The sequence below is a fragment of the Mirounga leonina genome, unplaced genomic scaffold (assembly GCF_011800145.1).
Source record: "Mirounga leonina isolate KUSES-001 unplaced genomic scaffold, KU_Mleo_1.0 Mir_93, whole genome shotgun sequence".
In the NCBI taxonomy this organism is placed as follows: Eukaryota; Metazoa; Chordata; class Mammalia; order Carnivora; family Phocidae; genus Mirounga; species Mirounga leonina.
In genome coordinates this window covers 55,762,428-55,782,164 of record NW_023270854.1, presented here as the reverse complement: position 1 = coordinate 55,782,164, position 19,737 = coordinate 55,762,428, and the positions used below count along the sequence as shown (strand labels likewise).

Here is a 19,737-nt window from a genome sequence, read left to right as displayed (position 1 = left end):
TGTAGTACTATCACACTGTGGTTTAATTAGCATTTCCCTGATGTCTGATGATGGGTACCTTTTCACATATAGTGACCATTTCTGTGCTTTGGTGGGATACTGGTTCAAATCTCTTGCCCATTAAAAAAAAAAAAAGGTGTCTTTTGTATTACTGAGTTGTTAGAGTTCTTTACATTTTCTGGGTATAATACACATGCACACACATTTACTCCCAATCTGTGATTTGCCTTTTCATTTTCTTAATAGTATAGTATATTGCTGAGCAGAAATCTTAAATTTTAGGAATCCAGCTGATCAATTATTCCCTATAGTTAAGTGTCTGTTGTCCTGTAGTAAAACAATATAAGTGAGAAACCTGATCCCAATCTGTCTTCTAAGGACATAGAGCTCAGGACTACAGCAAAGTCCACTGCTGTGTAGTGATAAAAGGGTAATAAAAGTGCAGAGTAACTACTACTAATGACCTGTTATAACATAAAAGCTCATAAATGACAGTCTGAATGGTGTGCATGTGATTGTTAGTTGATAAAACTCTGATGAACCTTTAAAAGAGTGCCCTTTCTACCCCTTTCCAACTTCTGTCTGGACTGTCAGAAAACATGTAATTTACCACTAGGAAGCTAAGAGAAACGTCTTTTGAGAGGCCCTAGCATCCCTGGAATTCCTGATTCTTTTCAATCTGCATGTTTGCTTTTTGCTGTTGAACTGCATTTTGCAGAGATCTTTGGAATTGAGATAATGCCCTGTGTCACCTGGCACAGCTGACAGGATTCCAAATTGATCTAGTAGAGATTGCAGCTGGGCTCAGGATAAGAACATTCTGGGATGGCCAGAAGAGGACAGCATGCAATCCTAGTTAAGAACCATGGGAATCCATAATCTAAATGTGCCCTTGAAGCAATTAACTGGGTGCCTAGGAATGATGGCTTCATTAGCCATGGAAGAGAAAAAAATGCCTCACTGGAACAGGGCAAGAAACTGTACCATAGGAGGACAAAGGCATTACTCTTCCAAACGGATTAACCTGATGCACCAAAAAAGAGAAAGGGTAGGGAAAGCATATTTCTTTGGTTTTCAGTATCATTCTCTGAGCCAAAGGCCAGGAGCTACATCCAAGGAAATAAATGAACCATTTGGAATGAAGCCGTATTTGTGTAGGGTGTGGGAAAGAGACTCAAAAAGAGACAGCCTAGTGTGCTCACCTTGAAAGAGGCAGACACAGACAAGGAGGCCCCTTGAGCTGCAAGGGCCAGATGTAGCACTTCTAGAAATGTGCAGTCCCCATGTTTGGGACTTGAATCTAGCAGTGAGCACCAGAGATGGTGCATGCCCCATTCGGGCTCCCATCCCCACTGGAGGGCCCAGAGCCCTCTGCCCACCCCAGGGAAGGCCAAAAAAGCAGATGGAGTATCATATGCCTACCTAGGGCACAGGCACTCCAGCAGCAGGGGAAGGAGCACCACGAAGTGCTCCCTGTCCACCTGTCCTCCCAGTCACCCCATGGCCCCACAATGTGCTCCTGGGTGTGGGGCCACCGGGTGCCTGACTTCTACCACAGCTGTGAACAAAGGCCTTTCATCCCCCAATCCCTGTGTAAGGGGATGATCTGAAGAAATTTGTCTGCTGGAGTTCCAACACAAGAGGACAACAGCAACACAACATCAACCACTCTGCAGCTCAGCCTGCACCAACCAATACTGGAATAGAACCCAAATCCTCTGCTGCTGTCTAGTGACAGATACCCAGAAAGCTGAACATTCTCTAAGATAATGACACACTCCTTTTAGAGGTAAAAGTTACAGAATATAAATGTTTACAAGTTCAAACCAGAAGGACCTGGGCCTACCTATGTTCTTTTATGACTAGGATATGACTGTGCTTTTAAACTTGGTCACCCCCATGGTTTACCAATGGGTTGATGTGGGCTGTGACAAGAAAGGATCCAAGGGACTCCAACAAGAGTTTTGACTTGAGGAACTAAAAAAAAATTTGCTCTAAATTGAGATTTTAAAAAACCAACATATGGTTAGAATGGATTTTGGCATAAAGATTTAAAAATTCACTTTGAGGAGCACCTGGGTGGCTCAGTCGTTGAGCGTTTGCCTTCGGCTCAGGTCATGATCCCAGGGTCCTGGGATTGAGCCCCACATCGGGCTCCCTGCTCAGCGGGAAGCCTGCTTCTCCCTCTCCCTCTGCCCCTGCTTGTGTTCCCTCTCTCACTGTGTCTCTCTCTGTCAAACAAATAAAATCTTATAAATAAATAAAAAAATAAAAATAAAAATAAAAATTCACTTTGAGACATGCCAAGTATGGAATGTTTAAATGGGGATATTTTTGCTAAGCTGGATAAAAATTATGCAGCACCATGATTTGATGTGTTAAACTATCATGTACTATTATTTGAAGTAAACATGTCCATAATCTCCAGAATAAAGGTAACTGGAGCCCCATTAAGATTAATTGGACATATACTAAATGGATTGGTCAAGAGATGAAAGGAAGATTACTGTCTCTGGAAAAAGTCAAATGCTAATGATCACATATGTATTACTTTGTATATTTGTATGTTAAGTGTGTTAAACATATGCTATGGATGGAAGGACTGTAAAAAAAAAAAAAGGGTTGACATGACCTTTTCTGTTTTTCTATGGAAATCTGATCTTTAAAGATATTTATTTATTTATTTATTTATTTATTTATTTATTTGGGCGGGGGGAGAGAGCATGAGCTGAAGAGGGAGAGACAGAGGGAGAGGGGGAAGCAGGCCTCACTGGGCAGGGACCCCAACATGGGGTTTGATGTCAGGACCCCATGACCATGACCTGAGCCGAAGGCAGATTCTTAACAGACTGAGCCAGCGAGGCAACCCTGGAAACCTGGCTTTAAATTAACTTTCTTGCTCTTTTCTTCTAGGAACCTGGTAAGAGAACATGTTAGCTATACTGCTGGGGAGTACTGCTTTTAGTAAAAGGTAGATTTTATGATGCATACCTATGCTTTAAACTGTGAGTTTTGTAACCCTTTCCTCCACGTAATGGGCGATGCAGTGTATTGATATGTGGTTCTGGCTCTAGTGGGTACAGAAAGACCAAAGAAAATAATTCCTCAGACTCATCCCTCTGTTTGAATTGTGGAGGAAGACCCTCAACCTCAGAGAAACACCTGGGACTGTCTTGCTCTGTGGAGACCTCTTTAACATCTTTGCATAATAATTTTACACGGTGTCCAAAAGATGAACAAGTTACTGTTATTTGTTGCTGTTATCAAGTGAACTTCTGAAATTTGTAAATTCTTACACTCCTTCAAACAGTTTGCTAATGGCACATAGGCATCCTGAGATTTTTTTTGTGAACCTTTTGCTTATAACTATGTGCAAAATGGCATGCAGTGATAACTTGCTTAACTGACATGGAGGATGTTAAATTTTTATGTTCGGTATATTTTGTGTTAACTGCACTGCTATATAATACTTCTTGAACTATGGCATTGTTGTCTGCTTTCGGCTCAGGTCATGATCCCAGGGTCCTGGGATTGAGCCAGGTATTGGGCTCCCTGCTCCGCGGGAAGCCTGCTTCTCCCTCTCCTGCTCCCCCTGCTTGTGTTCCCTCTCTTGCTGTGTCTCTCTCTGTCAAATAAATAAATAAATCTTCAAAAAATAAAAATAAAAAAGAGTTGTAGGCTTAGAGATTATACAACTGATAATAAATAACTGAGAACAGAATAACTCTGGATTGCTTATTAGAACTGAATCACTTTGCAATTCTTTCCAAAACATCTGTTGTTTGAATTGATAAGTCACTCCTTTAAAATAAGTTTTTGCAGCATTGGAAGATTTATGAAACTAGAAAATAGCTTCCACAACCCTGCTGGGCAATAGATTATTAGATTGGTGAATTCACTGATCATTAGTGATGGATATATTCTTACTGATTTTGGTACTTACATGTCCAGATTGTTATGTCATTGGGTTGGAGGGAGTGAGATGTAGTGGGGGGGGGGTCACTGATGGGAGAGAAGCCCCTGTCATCTAAGGACACAAGCTACACTCCAACAATGGTTCACAGTGAGGAAGAATGTGGAGAGGCTGCAAAGCAAACACTCAGAATGAATTACTGTTAGTTAGAACTCATAAACAAACTGTAAGAATACACACATGCTTGCTAGTTGACATAGCTCAGGTAAAATTTCACAAGCATACCTCTCCATTCTCTTTGCTTCTTACCCCCACTCAACTTCTGTCTGAAGATATCTGGAGAAAGTGGAATTTACTGTGGGGAAGATAAAAAGAAACATCTAAGGGGAACCCCAGCATTGCCCAAACTCCTGATTCTCTTTAATCTGCTTTTATGTTTTTATGTTAAGAATTCTTTTTTCAGAAGCACCTGGGTGGCTCAGTCAGTTAAGCAGCCGGCTCTTGATTTCAGCTCAGGTCATGATCCCAGGACCCTGGGACTGAGCCCCACATTGGGCTCCCTGCTCAGTGGGGAGTCTGCTTCAGGATTCTCTCTCTTTCCTTCTCTCTCTGCCCCTTCCCCCACTCATGTGCACACATGCTCTCTAAAATAAATTAAAACTTAAAAATGTTTTTAAAAAGAAAAACATTTAAAAATTTTTTTCACAATTCTATGGAAAATTTCAAGCATAGAGAATATTACATTGAATACTGCTATGGCCATCATTTATATCATTTATATCATAAATATTTTGCTATACTTGGACTGGTGTATATCTATCCCTCTATCCTTCTATTCATTCATCAATCTGTCTTATTTTTATACATTTCAAAATAAGTTACAGACACCAATACACTTCACCCGAAATACTCCAATATGCATATCATTATCTAAAGTTCAATATTTGTGATTTGTGAATTATTTTGTTTTAACTTTTACTATACAATGAAATGCAGAAATCTTAAGTAAGCATTCACTAAGTTTTCACAAATACATCTTTATAACCCAAACACTTATCAAAATATAAAATACTGTTCCACAGAAATATAATGTAAGCCACATATGTAACTTAGAATTTTCTAGTAGCTACATTAAGTAAAAAAAAACTGCTGAAATTTATAATTTATCACTTTAAGTTAAATATCTAAAATACTAGAATCAAACATGTAATAGTAAAATATTACTAATGAGATGTTTTACATTCTTTCCTACCAAGTCTTCAAAATCTGGTGTGTATTTTACACTTGGAACACATCTCAGCTCAGACTAGTCACGTATCAAGTGCTCAACAGGCCTATGTAGTCAGGGGTCCTGGCATGGGATGGCACATATAGAATGTTTCAATTTCCCAGGAAGGCCCCATGCCCCTTCCACCCAGTCTCCATACCCACCCCCACAGAGGCAACCATCATTCTGGGTTTTCTCCCCCATCATTGTTTAGCTCTGCCTGTCCTAGCATTTCATGTAAAAGGAATTGTACAGTATGTAGTCTTTTGTGTCTAGCTTCTTTCACTCAGTGTAATGTTTCTGAGATTCATTTATGCTCTTATCTGTACTCAGCAGCTGGTAGTTGTATGATTAGTCTGATTAGAAACTGCTGGACCCTTTTCCAAAATGGCTGTACCATTTTATATCAGCAATTATGAGTTCTGAGATGAACCATGAGAGACTATGGACTCTGAGAAACAAACTGAGGGTTCTAGAGGGGAGGTGGGTGGGGGGATGGGTTAGCCTGGTGATGGGTATTGAAGAGGGCACATACTGCATGGAGCACTGGGTGTTATATGCAAACAATGAATCATGGAACACTACATCAAAAACTAATGATGTAATGTATGGTGATTAACATAATAATTTTAAAAAATTAAAAAAAAATTATGAGTTCTGATTCTTCCACACTCAGAATGGTCAGTCTTTTCAATGTTAATTGTTCCGGTTGGTATGTAGTGATATCACCTTGTGGTTTATTTTGCATTTCCCTAATAGCACATGATGTTGAACATGTTTATATGTGCTTATTGGCCATTTGTGTTCTCTTCTTTCAAAGTATCCAAGTCTTATGCCCATTTCAAAAATGTGCTTGTCTTGTCACTAGTGAATTCTTTATATATCCTGAATGTCAGTCTTTTGTCAAATATATGCTTTACATATATTTCCTAATCTGTGGTTTGCTTATTTTACTTCCTAATGGTCTCTTTGGATAAGCACTCTGTATCATCTTGTCTCAAAAGCTGTAGCTTTATAGTAAGGCTTGAAATCCCTAATTTCTACCAAAAATAGTTTTTAGTTTTTAGTATACATGTTTTACATATATTTTGATAAATGTTTTCATAAGTATTTTATGTTTTTTGATGCTATAGGAAATGGAAGTTAAAACATTTATTTTCCAATTGTTTGCTGCTAATACAAAAAATACAATTAAATTTTATATAATCATCTTGTATGCCATGATCTTGGTATATTATCTTACTAGTTCTAATAGCTGAAGATACTCTAGTCTTTCCCACATACTCATTATCATTTACAGAGACCATTTTATTTCTTTTCTAATATTTATGCCTTTTCTTTCTTGCCTTTTGTACAAGATATACAGTAAAATGTTGAATTTTTAAAAAAGATTATGAACTGGTATTGATTTTTGTCAAATGTTTTTTCTGTATCTATTAAGAAAGTTGTTTTTTTTTTTTTTTTAAAAAAGACACATATTAAAAACCTGTCCCAAACATCAACTCAAACCAATTTAGGAAATTGTTGTTGTTAATTCGATCTATCCCCTACTTACAACCGTCCATTACTATCGTGCCATGTGGCTTTTGTATAAGACCACCACCTGGCAGGTCAGAGACAGAGAGTGGGCTCAGACACATACCTTCCGACTTTAAAGCTCTCATTCTCTCACTAGCATCATGCTGCCCTTAGACAAGCTGGATTATTATAAGAATTCTTGTGACAAGGCTTTTAGTTTGTTTTCTCTTTATTTTTATGGATAAAATGCAACATACATATTATACTTAACAATGAAAGCTGGGACTAAAGAATATTAACTTTTGAGATGGGAGACAACATAAAACATTGGCATTTCTTGTGACATTCAATTTCTAATCAGATCACATTGTTTCAGAAAATAGTTGGAAAATGAAAGAAAAGATGTTTTTAAATTAAGGTATGTGTATGTGTAAAACTATTCAAAATGTTTGAAAGAAACATTTTAATCCATGTCATATTATTTTTTATTAAATGACATATTTATGGAAAACAGCTGAAAATGCCTGTCAGAAACTAGGAACTATTTAATCCCATAATATATATTCTTTTCAGGCATGTAAAACATTTGTGAAAAACAGTTGAAATATGCTTGAAAGAAAGAAGGGACATTTTAATCTCATGTTACTTTTCAGTAAAGTGCAATATGGTGAAAGCAGTTGAAAAATGCCTGAAAGAAGAGATGACTATTAATTCCCACACCTGAAAACCTGCATTGCAACATGGTGAAACACACAAGACAGTGACTAAGGGACATGAATTCTCTCAGAGTATACCACAGGTCACAGTTAAAGAGTATTTTTGGCTTTAAAGCTTGCACTAAAAATATTTTACATCATTAAGTGTATATTATTAAACGTACACTGAAAGCTAGCTGACGTGACTTAAATAAGATGACTCAGGGACAGTCTGTAACAAAAACTGTTGAAGTCCATTAATTTTTTTCCTAAGAAAGGCAAGTGAGGTAGTTTATACTGTGTACACATTGTAATGAAATTAATATTCCAGTTTATTTGAAGATCACTGGCTTTAAGAATCATATCCCCCAATTAGCTGCTTAACAAAGGGATCCTCTTTTGCAAAATGGAGAAAACAATGAGCCAGCCCTAGGGTTTTTTCTGAATAAGTGTCACTAAAATGTTAACTTTCTCTAATACCTTCCTGGATATTATTTTCCTGACTGTACACCAAGAGCACTTGGGAGGAGGTGGGTGGGAAACAAGTAAGAACTGAATCTAGAAAGCCCAGGATCTGACTCTTCTTTTGTTTGCAAATATACAACTCATTTGACAGACTACTGTAACTATTTTAAAATAACTTTTGATAAAGCAAAGATAGTTTCAATAATTATTTGACAGACATTTTTGAATTGTAATTGTAGGGGTTTGTTTGTTCTTTAAGAATAAAATTAGTAAAAAGAACCTCTACTCATACAAAAATTAGTCTGTGTGTCTACTGAAATTCTCCTCTAATCACTTAGTTAATCCTGTGACAAAGAATAAAAGTTATATCCAAAGATATTGGTATTGACATGGCCTTCCATATTACAGTTATTTGAAAGTTGTCACACATACTTAAATACATTCAAGTGATTAATTTAAAGCTATTGAGTCAGCTAAGTCTTCGACATCTGACACCACACAGAAGTGAGTAAGAAATTCAGAAACAGTTGTTTACCTGTCATCTGTCAGCCACTTATTTAAAACTAATGACAAGTGGAGTAGATCTTAAAACCTTTAGAACTTATGTATAGGTTCTAATGTGTTTTCAGTCCAAAGATGGGAAAATTCTCAAATAAAAAATTAGATCTGTAAATCTTCTATAAGAAAAATCTTCTACAACAGAATTTAACTATTTGAAACTATAGGAAACACAATGAGAAAAATCAGTCCCCATTTTCATGTAATACAGAGAAATATAAGATAGCTAATTTGAAGAATTTCTTCCATGGGTGAGTATAAATTACTGCCATCTTATGCCCTGGAAGTTAGCAACTGCATAAAGTAAAATGTTTCCTCCTGTTGTCTGAATTTCAAAAACAATAAAAGCATTTTTTCAGACTCTTGAAATGCATAATGTAAACTCACATGCCATCAATTAACCAAACATTGAAAACTGATGAAATGTAGGAATAAATAAAAACCTACAGGATACATGTTTATCTTCTAATGGGTTTTCAGGCACAAGAAATAAAAATTCTCAAACAAATAAAATGAATGGATATTTGAGTTTTTTATAAAAAAATGTAACAAAATCCTAATGGCTAGAAACATAATTATCTACATGTTGAATATAAATAATGTTTTTAGAGATATCTAGGTATAATAATGCTGCATATAAAAGATTTCTTTTAGGGGTACCTAGGTGGCTCAGTTGGTTAAGTATCCGACTCTTGATTTTGGCTCAGGTCTTGATCTCAGGGTCATGAGTTCAAGTCCTGCGTTGGGCTCCATGCTGGGTGTGGAGCCTACTTGAAAAAAAAGAAAAAAAAAGATTTCTTCTATATGTGGGCTTAAATTATCACATCATGTTTTGAGAATTGGTAAGTAGAAACATCAGTAAAAACATCTGGTAAAAACATTTTACCAATGCTTTGGTAAAATGTTTTCTGTATTTGTAACTTTATTGTTCAAACTGCAAGAGTCATTTGGACATTAAATCTCATTAAAATTATTATAAATTCAGTGAAATATCAGTCTGTGGATTCTAATCCAAAGCACACATGTAGGATAAATGAGACTTCTGTCCCCATTTCTAGTTAACCCTAGAACTGTATCTGCAATCTCAAGATAAAAGGTAGAGCTATCTGACCCCTCAGCACATGGCAGATTTGCTCTCCATTACATTGTGGAGAACAGTGTGTTCTCACCAACTGCAGGTCTGGAAAATGGCTCTGCAGGATCTTCATAGCAAGATAGTTTCCAGCTTACCAAATATGCATCTGATTTTAAAGCCTGAGGCTAATCCATAGTGCTTGGCCATGTCTATGATTGATGAATAGAAATAATTTGCTTTTACAGCATATAAAATCTGGACATAACAGTATTTTTCAGTACTTTTGGATGAAGAGCAGCTGGATAAAGACAATTCTATATTTTTAAATTGGGGCTACAGAAGTGACTATCTATAGTTGTAAAATATTAAAAAATGATATGTTTGATCAGGAAAAGAAATCTGTGCCTGGCACAGAGAAAGCTTTTCATTGAGCACCATAATCATGATGAAAAGATAGAGGTTCTGTGACTATTAACTACACAAAAGGTTATGAAAGCGTAAGAACACCCTCTGTCAACCTAACCTTTGCTATGGAACCTGTGCTCATAAGAGAATAAGCTTTATAAATATCAATTTTCAATAATCTACAATAGAAAAATGTTCACTTGCACCAGACGCGGACAGTCATAATACAGTACGACATACTTAACAATACAGTGTTCTTTCAACAGAAGTTCATCCTCCTCCAATTTGGGAGCAAGTCAGAGCATCAACATTGTATGTGTAACTTCAGAAACTGATTCCCTTTGAAAAGCAGATCTGAATTATTTTGCAGAGCAGAAATTATTGATATTTCTGGCATTGTTCAGAAAGGTCAACGTATGTATATAAGTATAAAAAAGACTCTCTTCCACCTCTTGTGTTTGGTAGCATCTGCTACAAAAAGGAGTGTTTTTTTATCTTTAGGTATAAGACGAAGTTCATTTCTGCTGTGAAGTCAAAGTACTAGAAATGATTAGAGTTCCATATGCTAGATTGGCCTTTCTTCTGGAACAATCACAGCATCTTTCCTTCACCATTATCAAGGAACCATAGGAGAATGCCTCAGCTCAGTCAACCAGGTCCTCCTCCACAGTTCATGTTGACAATGCTGAGAAACACCAAGAGGGTTATTGGAATAAACATGTCAAAAACAGTCTTGTTATTTTCCCTACCAAATGTAGAATCTTCTTGGCATATAATACATGATAGCTGCCATCTTGGGGGTTATTTCAAAAACTTGGTTGGGGTTTAATCACCCACTCTGCTTGAGGATTTACATGATATACATCCAATATATAAGCATCTGGATCCAAGCAATGCTGCCCTAAAGGAAAGAGAAAATCAGAGAATGTTTCTGAGAGTGCACACTTCTATGTGTGCATGTCCATGTTGGTAAGGTTCAAATAAAGCCAAATAGTTCTCTCAGCCAAAAGTAAGTAGATAACATCTTAAAGGTTCTTTAGCAAAGCCAGTCTGCCTGCCTGCCTTATTCCTTCCCTTCTTTGTTTCTTTCTGACTGTGAAATACTCCAAATAAATCACATGTAAAATTGTGGAAAAAACAGACATACCAACTATAGAAAAATTGTTCCCTAGACTCACCACATCAATTAGGAAAATATGGCAAGAACCTGTCTAAGGTATAAACTGATCATTTATATAATAATACATGTCCTCTAATGGTTTTGCAGACAGTAACTTGACCAGGGCTAGAAAAGATTAAAATCAAGTTCATTTTAGGAATGGTCATTTTGTTTCTTTACTACGGATGCAATGCCCACAGGCAGGAAATCTAGAAATGATAACAAAAAGATCATTCCATGAGGCAAATACATTTGAAAATCTTTATGTACAGTGTGTTTGAAATGTATACCAAAGTCTCAAACAAAACTACCAATATTTGATTGCTTGCTTCATTCATTCATTCATTTATCAAATATTTCTTGAGCATTATTATATGCCAGGCACTATTCCAGGGGCTAGGGCTACAGAAATGCATCAGGTAGTCAAAAATAGTTGCCCTCAGGGCACTTACATTCCCAAAGTGGTAAAAGACAACCAGCAAATAAGCAAGTATAATATAAATTAAATCTAGTGGTGACAAGAACATGAGAGAACAACAAAGCTGGGAAGGCACACCTAGAGAAGGTGAGATCCTGGAAGGTCTCTTTGAGAAGGTGACACCGTGGCAAACACCTGCAAGAGGTGAGGGAGTGAGAAGTGAACACTCTAAAGGAGAGCATTCTGGGAAAAAGAGTAAATGCAAAGGCTCCAAGGCAAATGTGCCCGGCGACTGGATCTGCAAGGTTGGTGCTGCAAGTGGAAGTCTCGATATAATTTGAGAGGCATCTGCATTCAGGTATATTTAAAGCAATGAGATGGACTGAGCTCACCAAGGAAGTTACTTGCAGAAAGAGTTCTGAGGCTTGACCCCACAGTTTTCCATGTTGAAGGTTGAGAGGATGAGAAGTAGCAGGCAAAAGAGACTCAGGAGCTGCCAGTGAAGTGGAACAAAACCCAGAAGCTTAGGTTGTCCTTGAAACCAGGTGAAAAGTATGTTTTCAAAGAAGGGAAAGATCAACTCAGGCAGTTATCAAGACAGAACGAATGACTGGATTTCACAACATAAGAGTTCTCTGGTGGCCTCAACAAGAGCAATTTTGGTGAAGTGTTACAGGGTAATGCTTGACTGGAGTGGTTTCAAGAGAGAACAAGAGGAAAAAATTGGAGGACAGAAAATGGATTCAAGGAGTTTTTGCTGTAAAGCAGAACACAGGAACGAAGTAAGCTTGAAGGGTGTCAAGAGAGTTTTGTGAAGATGACAGAAATTACCAAAAATGTTGATGTAGTTGGAAATGATGCAGTTGGGAGTGAAAAGCTGATGGTGCAGGAGAGAATGGGGGGCTGGAGCAAGGCCCTGAGTGGCAGGCGGGAACACGAAGTGAGGCACATGTGGAGGTGCTGGTCATTAAGTGGGAGTTGGGGTGGTTCATCCAGACTGTGTGGAGGGCAAGCAGAAGACCTGAAGGGGAAGGCAGGATACAGACGCAAGCAGAGGCAATTTCCATTTGATTCCTTTTTGTTCCCCCTCGGGAAATAGGAAGAATGAACTTGGGCTGAGGGTGAAACCAGGGAAGTTAAACAAAAAAGGTGTCACAATGTCAACGTTCCATGATGTTCTCTGTTTTGCAGGGATCTCCAGGAAAGACTTTCCAACCCTGAGGCACACTTGAAAGACTCAAAAGTCTACTCCATATCAACTAAAATATTTACAATTAAATTTTGAAAGTATTTTAGGAAATTCATACAACTGTTCTCACAAGAGATTAAAAATTCAGAAACTTACTGATGTTGAATTTATATTTAAGAAACTTGTAAAATATGCTTTTACAACAATAGCAATTTTTTTTTAGAGTGATCAGAATTTAGGAGTAAAAATCATTAGAGAATACTTACCTATATTTCCTCCAATTTCATATAACCGTTGATTCTGAATCTTAATGCATTCTGATGAACCATGACTGAAAAAAAAGAAAGCAATGTAATTTAACCTTCTTCCATGATCTGAGGTAAATATGCGGATTAAATAACCATGGCAACAAACAATTCCTTCTGCCTTGAATGAAATATACCCACAAATCATTATTATGATTAAAGTTATGATAAAAAACAATTTTATTGGGGCGCCTGGGTGGCTCAGTTGGTTGAGCGACTGCCTTCGGCTCAGGTCATGATCCTGGCGTCCCTGGATCGAGTCCTGCATCGGGCTCCCTGCTCGGTGGGGAGTCTGCTTCTCCCTCTGACCCTCTCCCCTCTCATGTGCACAGTCTCTGTCTCTCTCATTCTCTCTGTCTCAAATAAATAAATAAAAATCTTTAAAAAAAAAACAAAAACAATTTTATTTGTTTGACACAGCCAAGCATCCAAGGCACAGTGACGATGGGACTATTCCAAACCAAGATGGATGCTGCTGTGCCCTACAGCAACCTGGAGCCCATTCTATCCACAACTGTCAGCTTCATTTAAGAGCTGACTGTTACAGACACACCAAGGCTGGTGAAGGAGCAGCTGGATGTTTAATATTGCCTTGTCATTGGTCACATTACTCTCAGTTCAAAAGAAGTCAGGTTTCATTTCTTTTTTTGCCAAAAATTGAATGGGATTCTCTCCTCTGTCCATGCCATGTTTCTAAACTTGCCTAAAGCTTTTCAAACTGCTTAATGTTGACTTCATTGCATGTTTCTGCTCTATAGTGAAAGCAAGTCAGAGAAAATAATTGCCCAATTGCATTTTTCCACCCCAGTCTAGAATGTTGCGGTAGAGGAGTGGCTGATCTTCATCCCACCTGAGGAATAACTTTCAGCTTAGTTACTTCAAAAAGACTGACCTCAGCTCTTTGTGAGGAAGAAAGATGTGTGACCTATTTTGTTTGTTTAATTAAACATTTTGAGATCATTGCAGATTTGCTCAGTTTTAAGAAATTGCAGATAGATCTTGCAAAGTTCTAGTGTGCTGTCACAACCAGAATGTCAACATTGATTCAGTCAAGATACAGAACATTTCCCTCACCAATAGATCCCCCTTGTTTCCCTTTTATAGCCCACTCACCTCCCTCTCTGTCCTCCTTCCTACCTCCATCCCTTATCCCTGGTAACCTCTACTCTATTCCACATTTTCTAGAAGTTTGTTGTTTCAAAATGTTATATAAATGGAAACACAGAGTATAGAACTTTTTATATTGGCTTTTTTTTTCAATCACCATAAATCGCTGGAGATTCATCCAAGGTATTGCATTTTGTTGCTGAGTAGCACACCATGGTATGGATGTGCCAGTTTGTTATTTACCTGTTGGAGAACATCTGTTGGGTTTTTTTTTTTTTTCCAGATTTTACTTTTATAAATGAAGTTGCTTAAGCATTTGTATACAGGTTTTTGTGTGAATATAATCTTCATCTCTTTGGGATATATGCCCATGGGGTACCTGGCTAGCTCAGTCCATGCAGCATGGGACTCTTGATTTCAGAGTTCTGAGTTCAAGCCCCACACTGGGTGCAGGCATTACTTAAAAGAAAAAAATGCCCAAGAGTGTGAAAACTGGGTCGCATGGCAGTTGCGTAGTTTTATGAGAAACTGCCAAACCGTTTTACATAATGACTATACCCACCACCAATGTATGAGTGATCCCAAGATCTCTGTATCTTTGCCAGTATTTGGTGTCATCACTATTATTTATATTAGCCATTCTCAAAGATGTTTAATGATGCCACTGTGACTTTGCATTTCCCTAATGGTTAAAGATACTGAACATCTTTTCATGTGCGTATGTATCTGTATATCCTCTGTAGTGAAATGTATGTTCATGTCTTTTGCTCATCTTTATTTTTTATTTAATTTTATTTTTATAAGATTTTGTTTATTTGACAGAGAGAGAGAGAGAAAGCACAAGCAGAGGGAGTGGCGGGCAGAGGGAGAGGGAGAGGGAGAGGGAGAAGCAGGCTCCCTGCTGAACAAGGAGCCTGATGCAGGGCTCCATCCCAGGACTCTGGGATCATGACCTGAGCCGAAGGAAGACAATTAACTGACTGAGCCACCCAGGCACCCCTTGCTCATTTTTAAATTGGATTGCTTTTTTCTTATTGTTGAATATTGAGTTTTCTTCATATATTCTAGATACTCGTCATTTGCTGGATATGAGGTTTGTAAGTGTATTTGTCTTTTCATCCTTTTCATTGAGTCAGTATAACTTTTCAATCTTGATAATACACAATTTATCAATTTTTACCTCTTGTGGATCATGGTTTTTTTAAAAAAAGATTTATTTATTATTTTAGAGAAAGAGAGAAAGCATGGAGGAAGGGGCAGAGGGAAAGAATCTTAAGCAGACTCCCCGCTGAGTATGGAGCCCAACACAGGGCTTGAACTCAGGACCCCAAGATCATGACCTGAGCTGAAATCAAGAGTTGGTCACTCAACTGACTGAACCACCCAGCCACCCCTGGATCATGCTTTTGATGTCATTACAGACATCAAAAGGAGAAATCCTTTGTTATTTTCTAAAACTTTTATAGTTTTACATTTTACATTTAAATCTGTGATCCATTGTGGGTTTTTTTTTTTTTTTTTTTTTTTGGTCTATAGATGTCCAACTGCTAGAGCACCATTTATCATTTGTTTAAAAAGCTGTCTTTCATCCATTGAATTGCTTTTGTACTTTTGTCAAAAATCAGTTATTTGAGGGGCGCCTGGGTGGCTCAGTTTGTTAGCTGTCTAACTCTTGATTTCGGGTCAGGTCATGATCTCAGGGTTGTGAGATTGAGCCCCGCATCCGGCTCCGTGCTCAGCAGGGAGTCTGCTTGGGATTCCCTCCCTCTCCCTCTGCCCCTCCCCCCTTCTCTCTAAAATAAATAAATAAATCTTTAAAAATTTCAGTTATTAGAATGGTCAAATTCATAGAGACAGAAAGTAGAAGAGTGGTTATACGAGTGGCTGGGGGAGGAAGAAATGAGGAGTTATTGTTTACTGTGGACAGAGTCTGAGTATGGAATGATAAAATCTCTCTGGAGATGGATGGTTGTGGTGGTAATGATTATACAATAATGTGAATGTACTTAATACCACTGAACTGTAAATTTAAAATGATAAACTTTGTTATGGGCAATTTTTTCTTCCTCTACAATCAATCTTTCTTTCTTCCTTTCTTCTCTCTTTCTCTTTTTGTCTTATTGCAAGGCTTAATCTTCTAATAGTATTTTGAATAAAAGTAGTGTTCTTGATCTTGGAAGGAAAGTATTCAATCTTTCATTGTTAAGTAGAATGTTAGTTGTAGGTGGTCTTTATCAAGTTGAGGAAGTTCTTCCCTTTTCCTAGTTCACTGAGGGTTTTAATCATGAATGGGTATTGAATTTTGTCAAATGCTTCTTCTCTATCAATTAACATGATCATATGATATTTCTCCAATCCAATGGTGGATTGCATTAATTTCTAAATTTTGAGCCAAACTTGCATACCTGAAATGAATCCCATTTGGTCACTGTAATTCCTTTAATATATGTTGGATTAGATATGCTGATTTTTTTTGAGGACTTCTGTCTCTAAGTTCATGAGAGATACTAGTCTTCAGTGTTTGTTTGGTGTCCAGTCAATACTAATTTCATAACATGAGTTAGGTAGTGGCCCTTCCTCTTCTACTTTCTGATAAAAGAATGTGCTAAATTGGTGTTCATTCTTTAAACATTTGCTAGAATTCTCCAGTGAAACCATCTGGGCTTGAAGATTTCTCTTTTGGGAAACTTTTAAAGATTCAATTTCCTTAAGGACTACAAAACTATTTCATCTTGGTTGTCTTTTGGTAATTTGTGATTTTTGAGGAACTGGTCCATTTCTTCTAAGATTTTGATTTTGAGCATATAGTTTGTTCACAGTATTTCATTATCCTTTTAAGGGAAGCATTATATACAGTGATATTTCCTATTTTATTCTTAATATTGGTGATTTCATTTTTGTTAGTCTTTCTAGAAGTTTATCAATTTTATTGTTTTTAAAAAGAACCAGCTTTTTGTTTCACTGATCTCTATGATTTTTCTGTTTTCAATTTCACTGATTTCTGTTCTTCTATCATTTCCTCCTTCTGCTTGCTTATTTTGCTTACTTTTCCAGTTTCTAGAGGTAGAAACTTACTTGCTCTGAGATCTTGCCCTCTTTTTAGATGTAAGCATTTATTGCTGTAAATTTTTCTCTCAGTATGGCTTTAGCTGCACTGTACAAAATTTGTTAAGTTGCAGTTTTATTTTCATTCTATGTACTTTTAACAATTTCCTTTAATACTTCCTCTTTGACCCATGGATTATTCAGAAGTGTGTGGTTTAATTTTCAAGTATTTAGAAATTATCATGTTGTCTTGCTGTTATTAACATCTAGTTTGATTACTTTATGGTCAGAAAAGATATTCTGTATGATTTCAATTATTTTGAATTCATTAAAATTTGTTTTATGGCCCAGGATATGGTTTATCTCTTATGATTATATCTTGACTTATTTACAGTGTTTTTTCATATACTGCTTTGTATGGTTTTCTTTGTGGTTTCTTTGGCATTGCAATAACATATGTAACTTATCATGGACCACTGGGATTGATGTTTTACTATTTTGAGTGATGTGTAGAAACCTATTCCCATCAGTTCTCTTTACTCTCATACTTTTAAAAATAAATATTTAATTCTATTTATTCTTAGTTCTTTAAATTAAAAATAACATAAGTTAAATGAAGAGGACTGCTGATTCATATATGGATTTCATTTTTAAAACAAAGATAATCCTAATATTCTAGCATAACTAAACCTTATCTATTTTACTTTGAAATTGTTATTTACCATTAATAAGTAGTAGTTCTCCCAACTGGTAAAACTCTGACAAATGTTAAAAATGAATTTAATTTTAGAACTCTTTTATGATTCAGAGAACAATTGTGAAAATAGTATAGACAGTTTCCATATTCCCCACAACCCTGTTCCCCTATTATTAACTTCTAACATGAATATGGTACATTTGTCACAGCTAATGAATACTAATACATTATTATTAACCAAGGTTCATACTTTATTCAGATGTTCCTGGTTTTTACATAGCCATCTGTGTTCTGTTCCAGGGACCCATCCAGAATATTGCAGTATATTCAGTAATTATAATTGGTTGAATAGGGTCCCTTCCAAAACTCACATCTGCCTAGATGTTCAGAATCTGACTTTATTTGAATATAGGGTTATTTGCAGATGTAAGCAGTTAAGAATCTAGAGACGAAATCATCCTGGATGCAGGGGATCCCCTAAAATCCAGTGAATCCTTGAAAGAAGGGGAGAAAATACAGAGAAACACAAAGAGAATGTGAAGATGGAGAGATTGGAGTGATAACATCTACAAACCATGGAATGCCAAGGATGTTGGCAACCACTAGAAGCTAGGAGAGGGGCATGGGAGAGCTTCTCCCTCACAGCCTCCAGAAGGAACCAACCCTGCTGACACATTTCTTTCAGATTCCTGGTCTTCTGAATTGCGAGAATACATTTCTGTTGTTTTAAGCCACCTAGTTTGAGGTAATTTGTTATGGATTATGTAAATACTGGGAAACTAATATATAGTCATGTCTCATCAGGTCTCTTCCTCTTGACTGTGACCGTTACTTACACTTGCCTTGTTCTTTTTTTTTTTTTTTTTAAAGATTTTATTTATTTAATTGACAGAGAGAGACATAGCGAGAGAGAGAACACAAGCAGGGGGAGTGGGAGAAGGAGAAGCAGGCTTCCCGCCGAGCAGGGAGCCCGATGTGGGGGTCGATCCCAGGACCCTGGGACCATGACCTGAGCCGAAGGCAGACGCTTAACGACTGAGCCACCCAGGCGCCCCCACTTGCCTTGTTCTTGATGTCTTTGACAGTTTTGAGGAGGACTCATCAGGTATTTTGTAGAATATTTCCAAACTGGGATTTGTCTGATTTTTTCTCACATTTGGCAAGAGTTATGTGTTCTTGGGAAGAAAGTGACAGAAGTGTCATTTTCATCATTTTTTATCAGGGCTACACATTATCAGTGCGACTTTATCATTGTTGATGTTACTCACCTGCTGAGGTCAGATTTCATGACTATGAAGTTATTCTTTTCCTCCCTTTACATACTCCAGTCTTTGGAGAGAAGTCACTATGCAGACAATAAGGAGGGCTGAGCCTCAACCCTTTCAAAATATAATTGTCTTGGGGCGCTTGGGTGGCTCAGGAGGTTGAGCGTCCAACTCTTGATTTCAGCTCACATCATGTTCTTGGGGTCGTGGGATGGAGCCCTGCTTTCGGCTCCTCACTCAGCAGGGAGTCTGCTTGAGATTCTCACTCTCCCTCTCCTTCTGTTCCTACCCCCTCCCCCACTCTCTCTCTCTAAAATAAATAAATATATCTTTTAAAAGAAAGGAAGGAAGAAAGTAAGCTGTCTTAAATGTGTCCTCAACATACACTGAGCACCATATCCAGTGGTGCAATTTTGCTTCAACCATCAAATATGATTTAAGAAATGCATAAAGGGGGGCGTCTGGGTGGCTCAGTTGTTAAGCGTCTGCCTTCGGCTCAGGTCATGATCCCAGGGTCCTGGGATCGAGCCCCACATCAGGCTCCCTGCTCCGCGGGAAGCCTGCTTCTCCCTCTCCCACTCCCCCTGCTTGTGTTCCCTCTCTCGCTGTGTCTCTGTCAAATAAATAAAATCTTTAAAAAAAAATGCATAAGGAAT

At 37.4% G+C, this 19,737-nt stretch overlaps 1 protein-coding gene across 4 annotated transcripts in view; it reads right to left on the bottom strand.

Annotated features, from left to right (window-relative positions):
* Nucleotides 1-6,651: 6,651 nt before the first annotated feature.
* Nucleotides 6,652-19,737, bottom strand: part of ARHGAP28 (Rho GTPase activating protein 28) — a 221,634-nt gene continuing 208,548 nt past the window's right edge. For 2 of the 4 annotated variants that reach the window (XM_034995988.1, XM_034995991.1), the window contains exons 17-18: nt 12,929-12,993; nt 6,652-10,797 (exon numbers count right to left, since the gene is read on the bottom strand). In XM_034995988.1, the coding sequence (XP_034851879.1) occupies nt 10,703-10,797; nt 12,929-12,993 (160 nt within the window). In that variant the 3' untranslated portion in view covers nt 6,652-10,702. Of the gene's footprint in view, nt 10,798-12,928; nt 12,994-18,890; nt 18,992-19,737 lie in introns of those variants that run through there. The other 2 variants (XM_034995989.1, XM_034995990.1) reach the window with 2 other exon arrangements.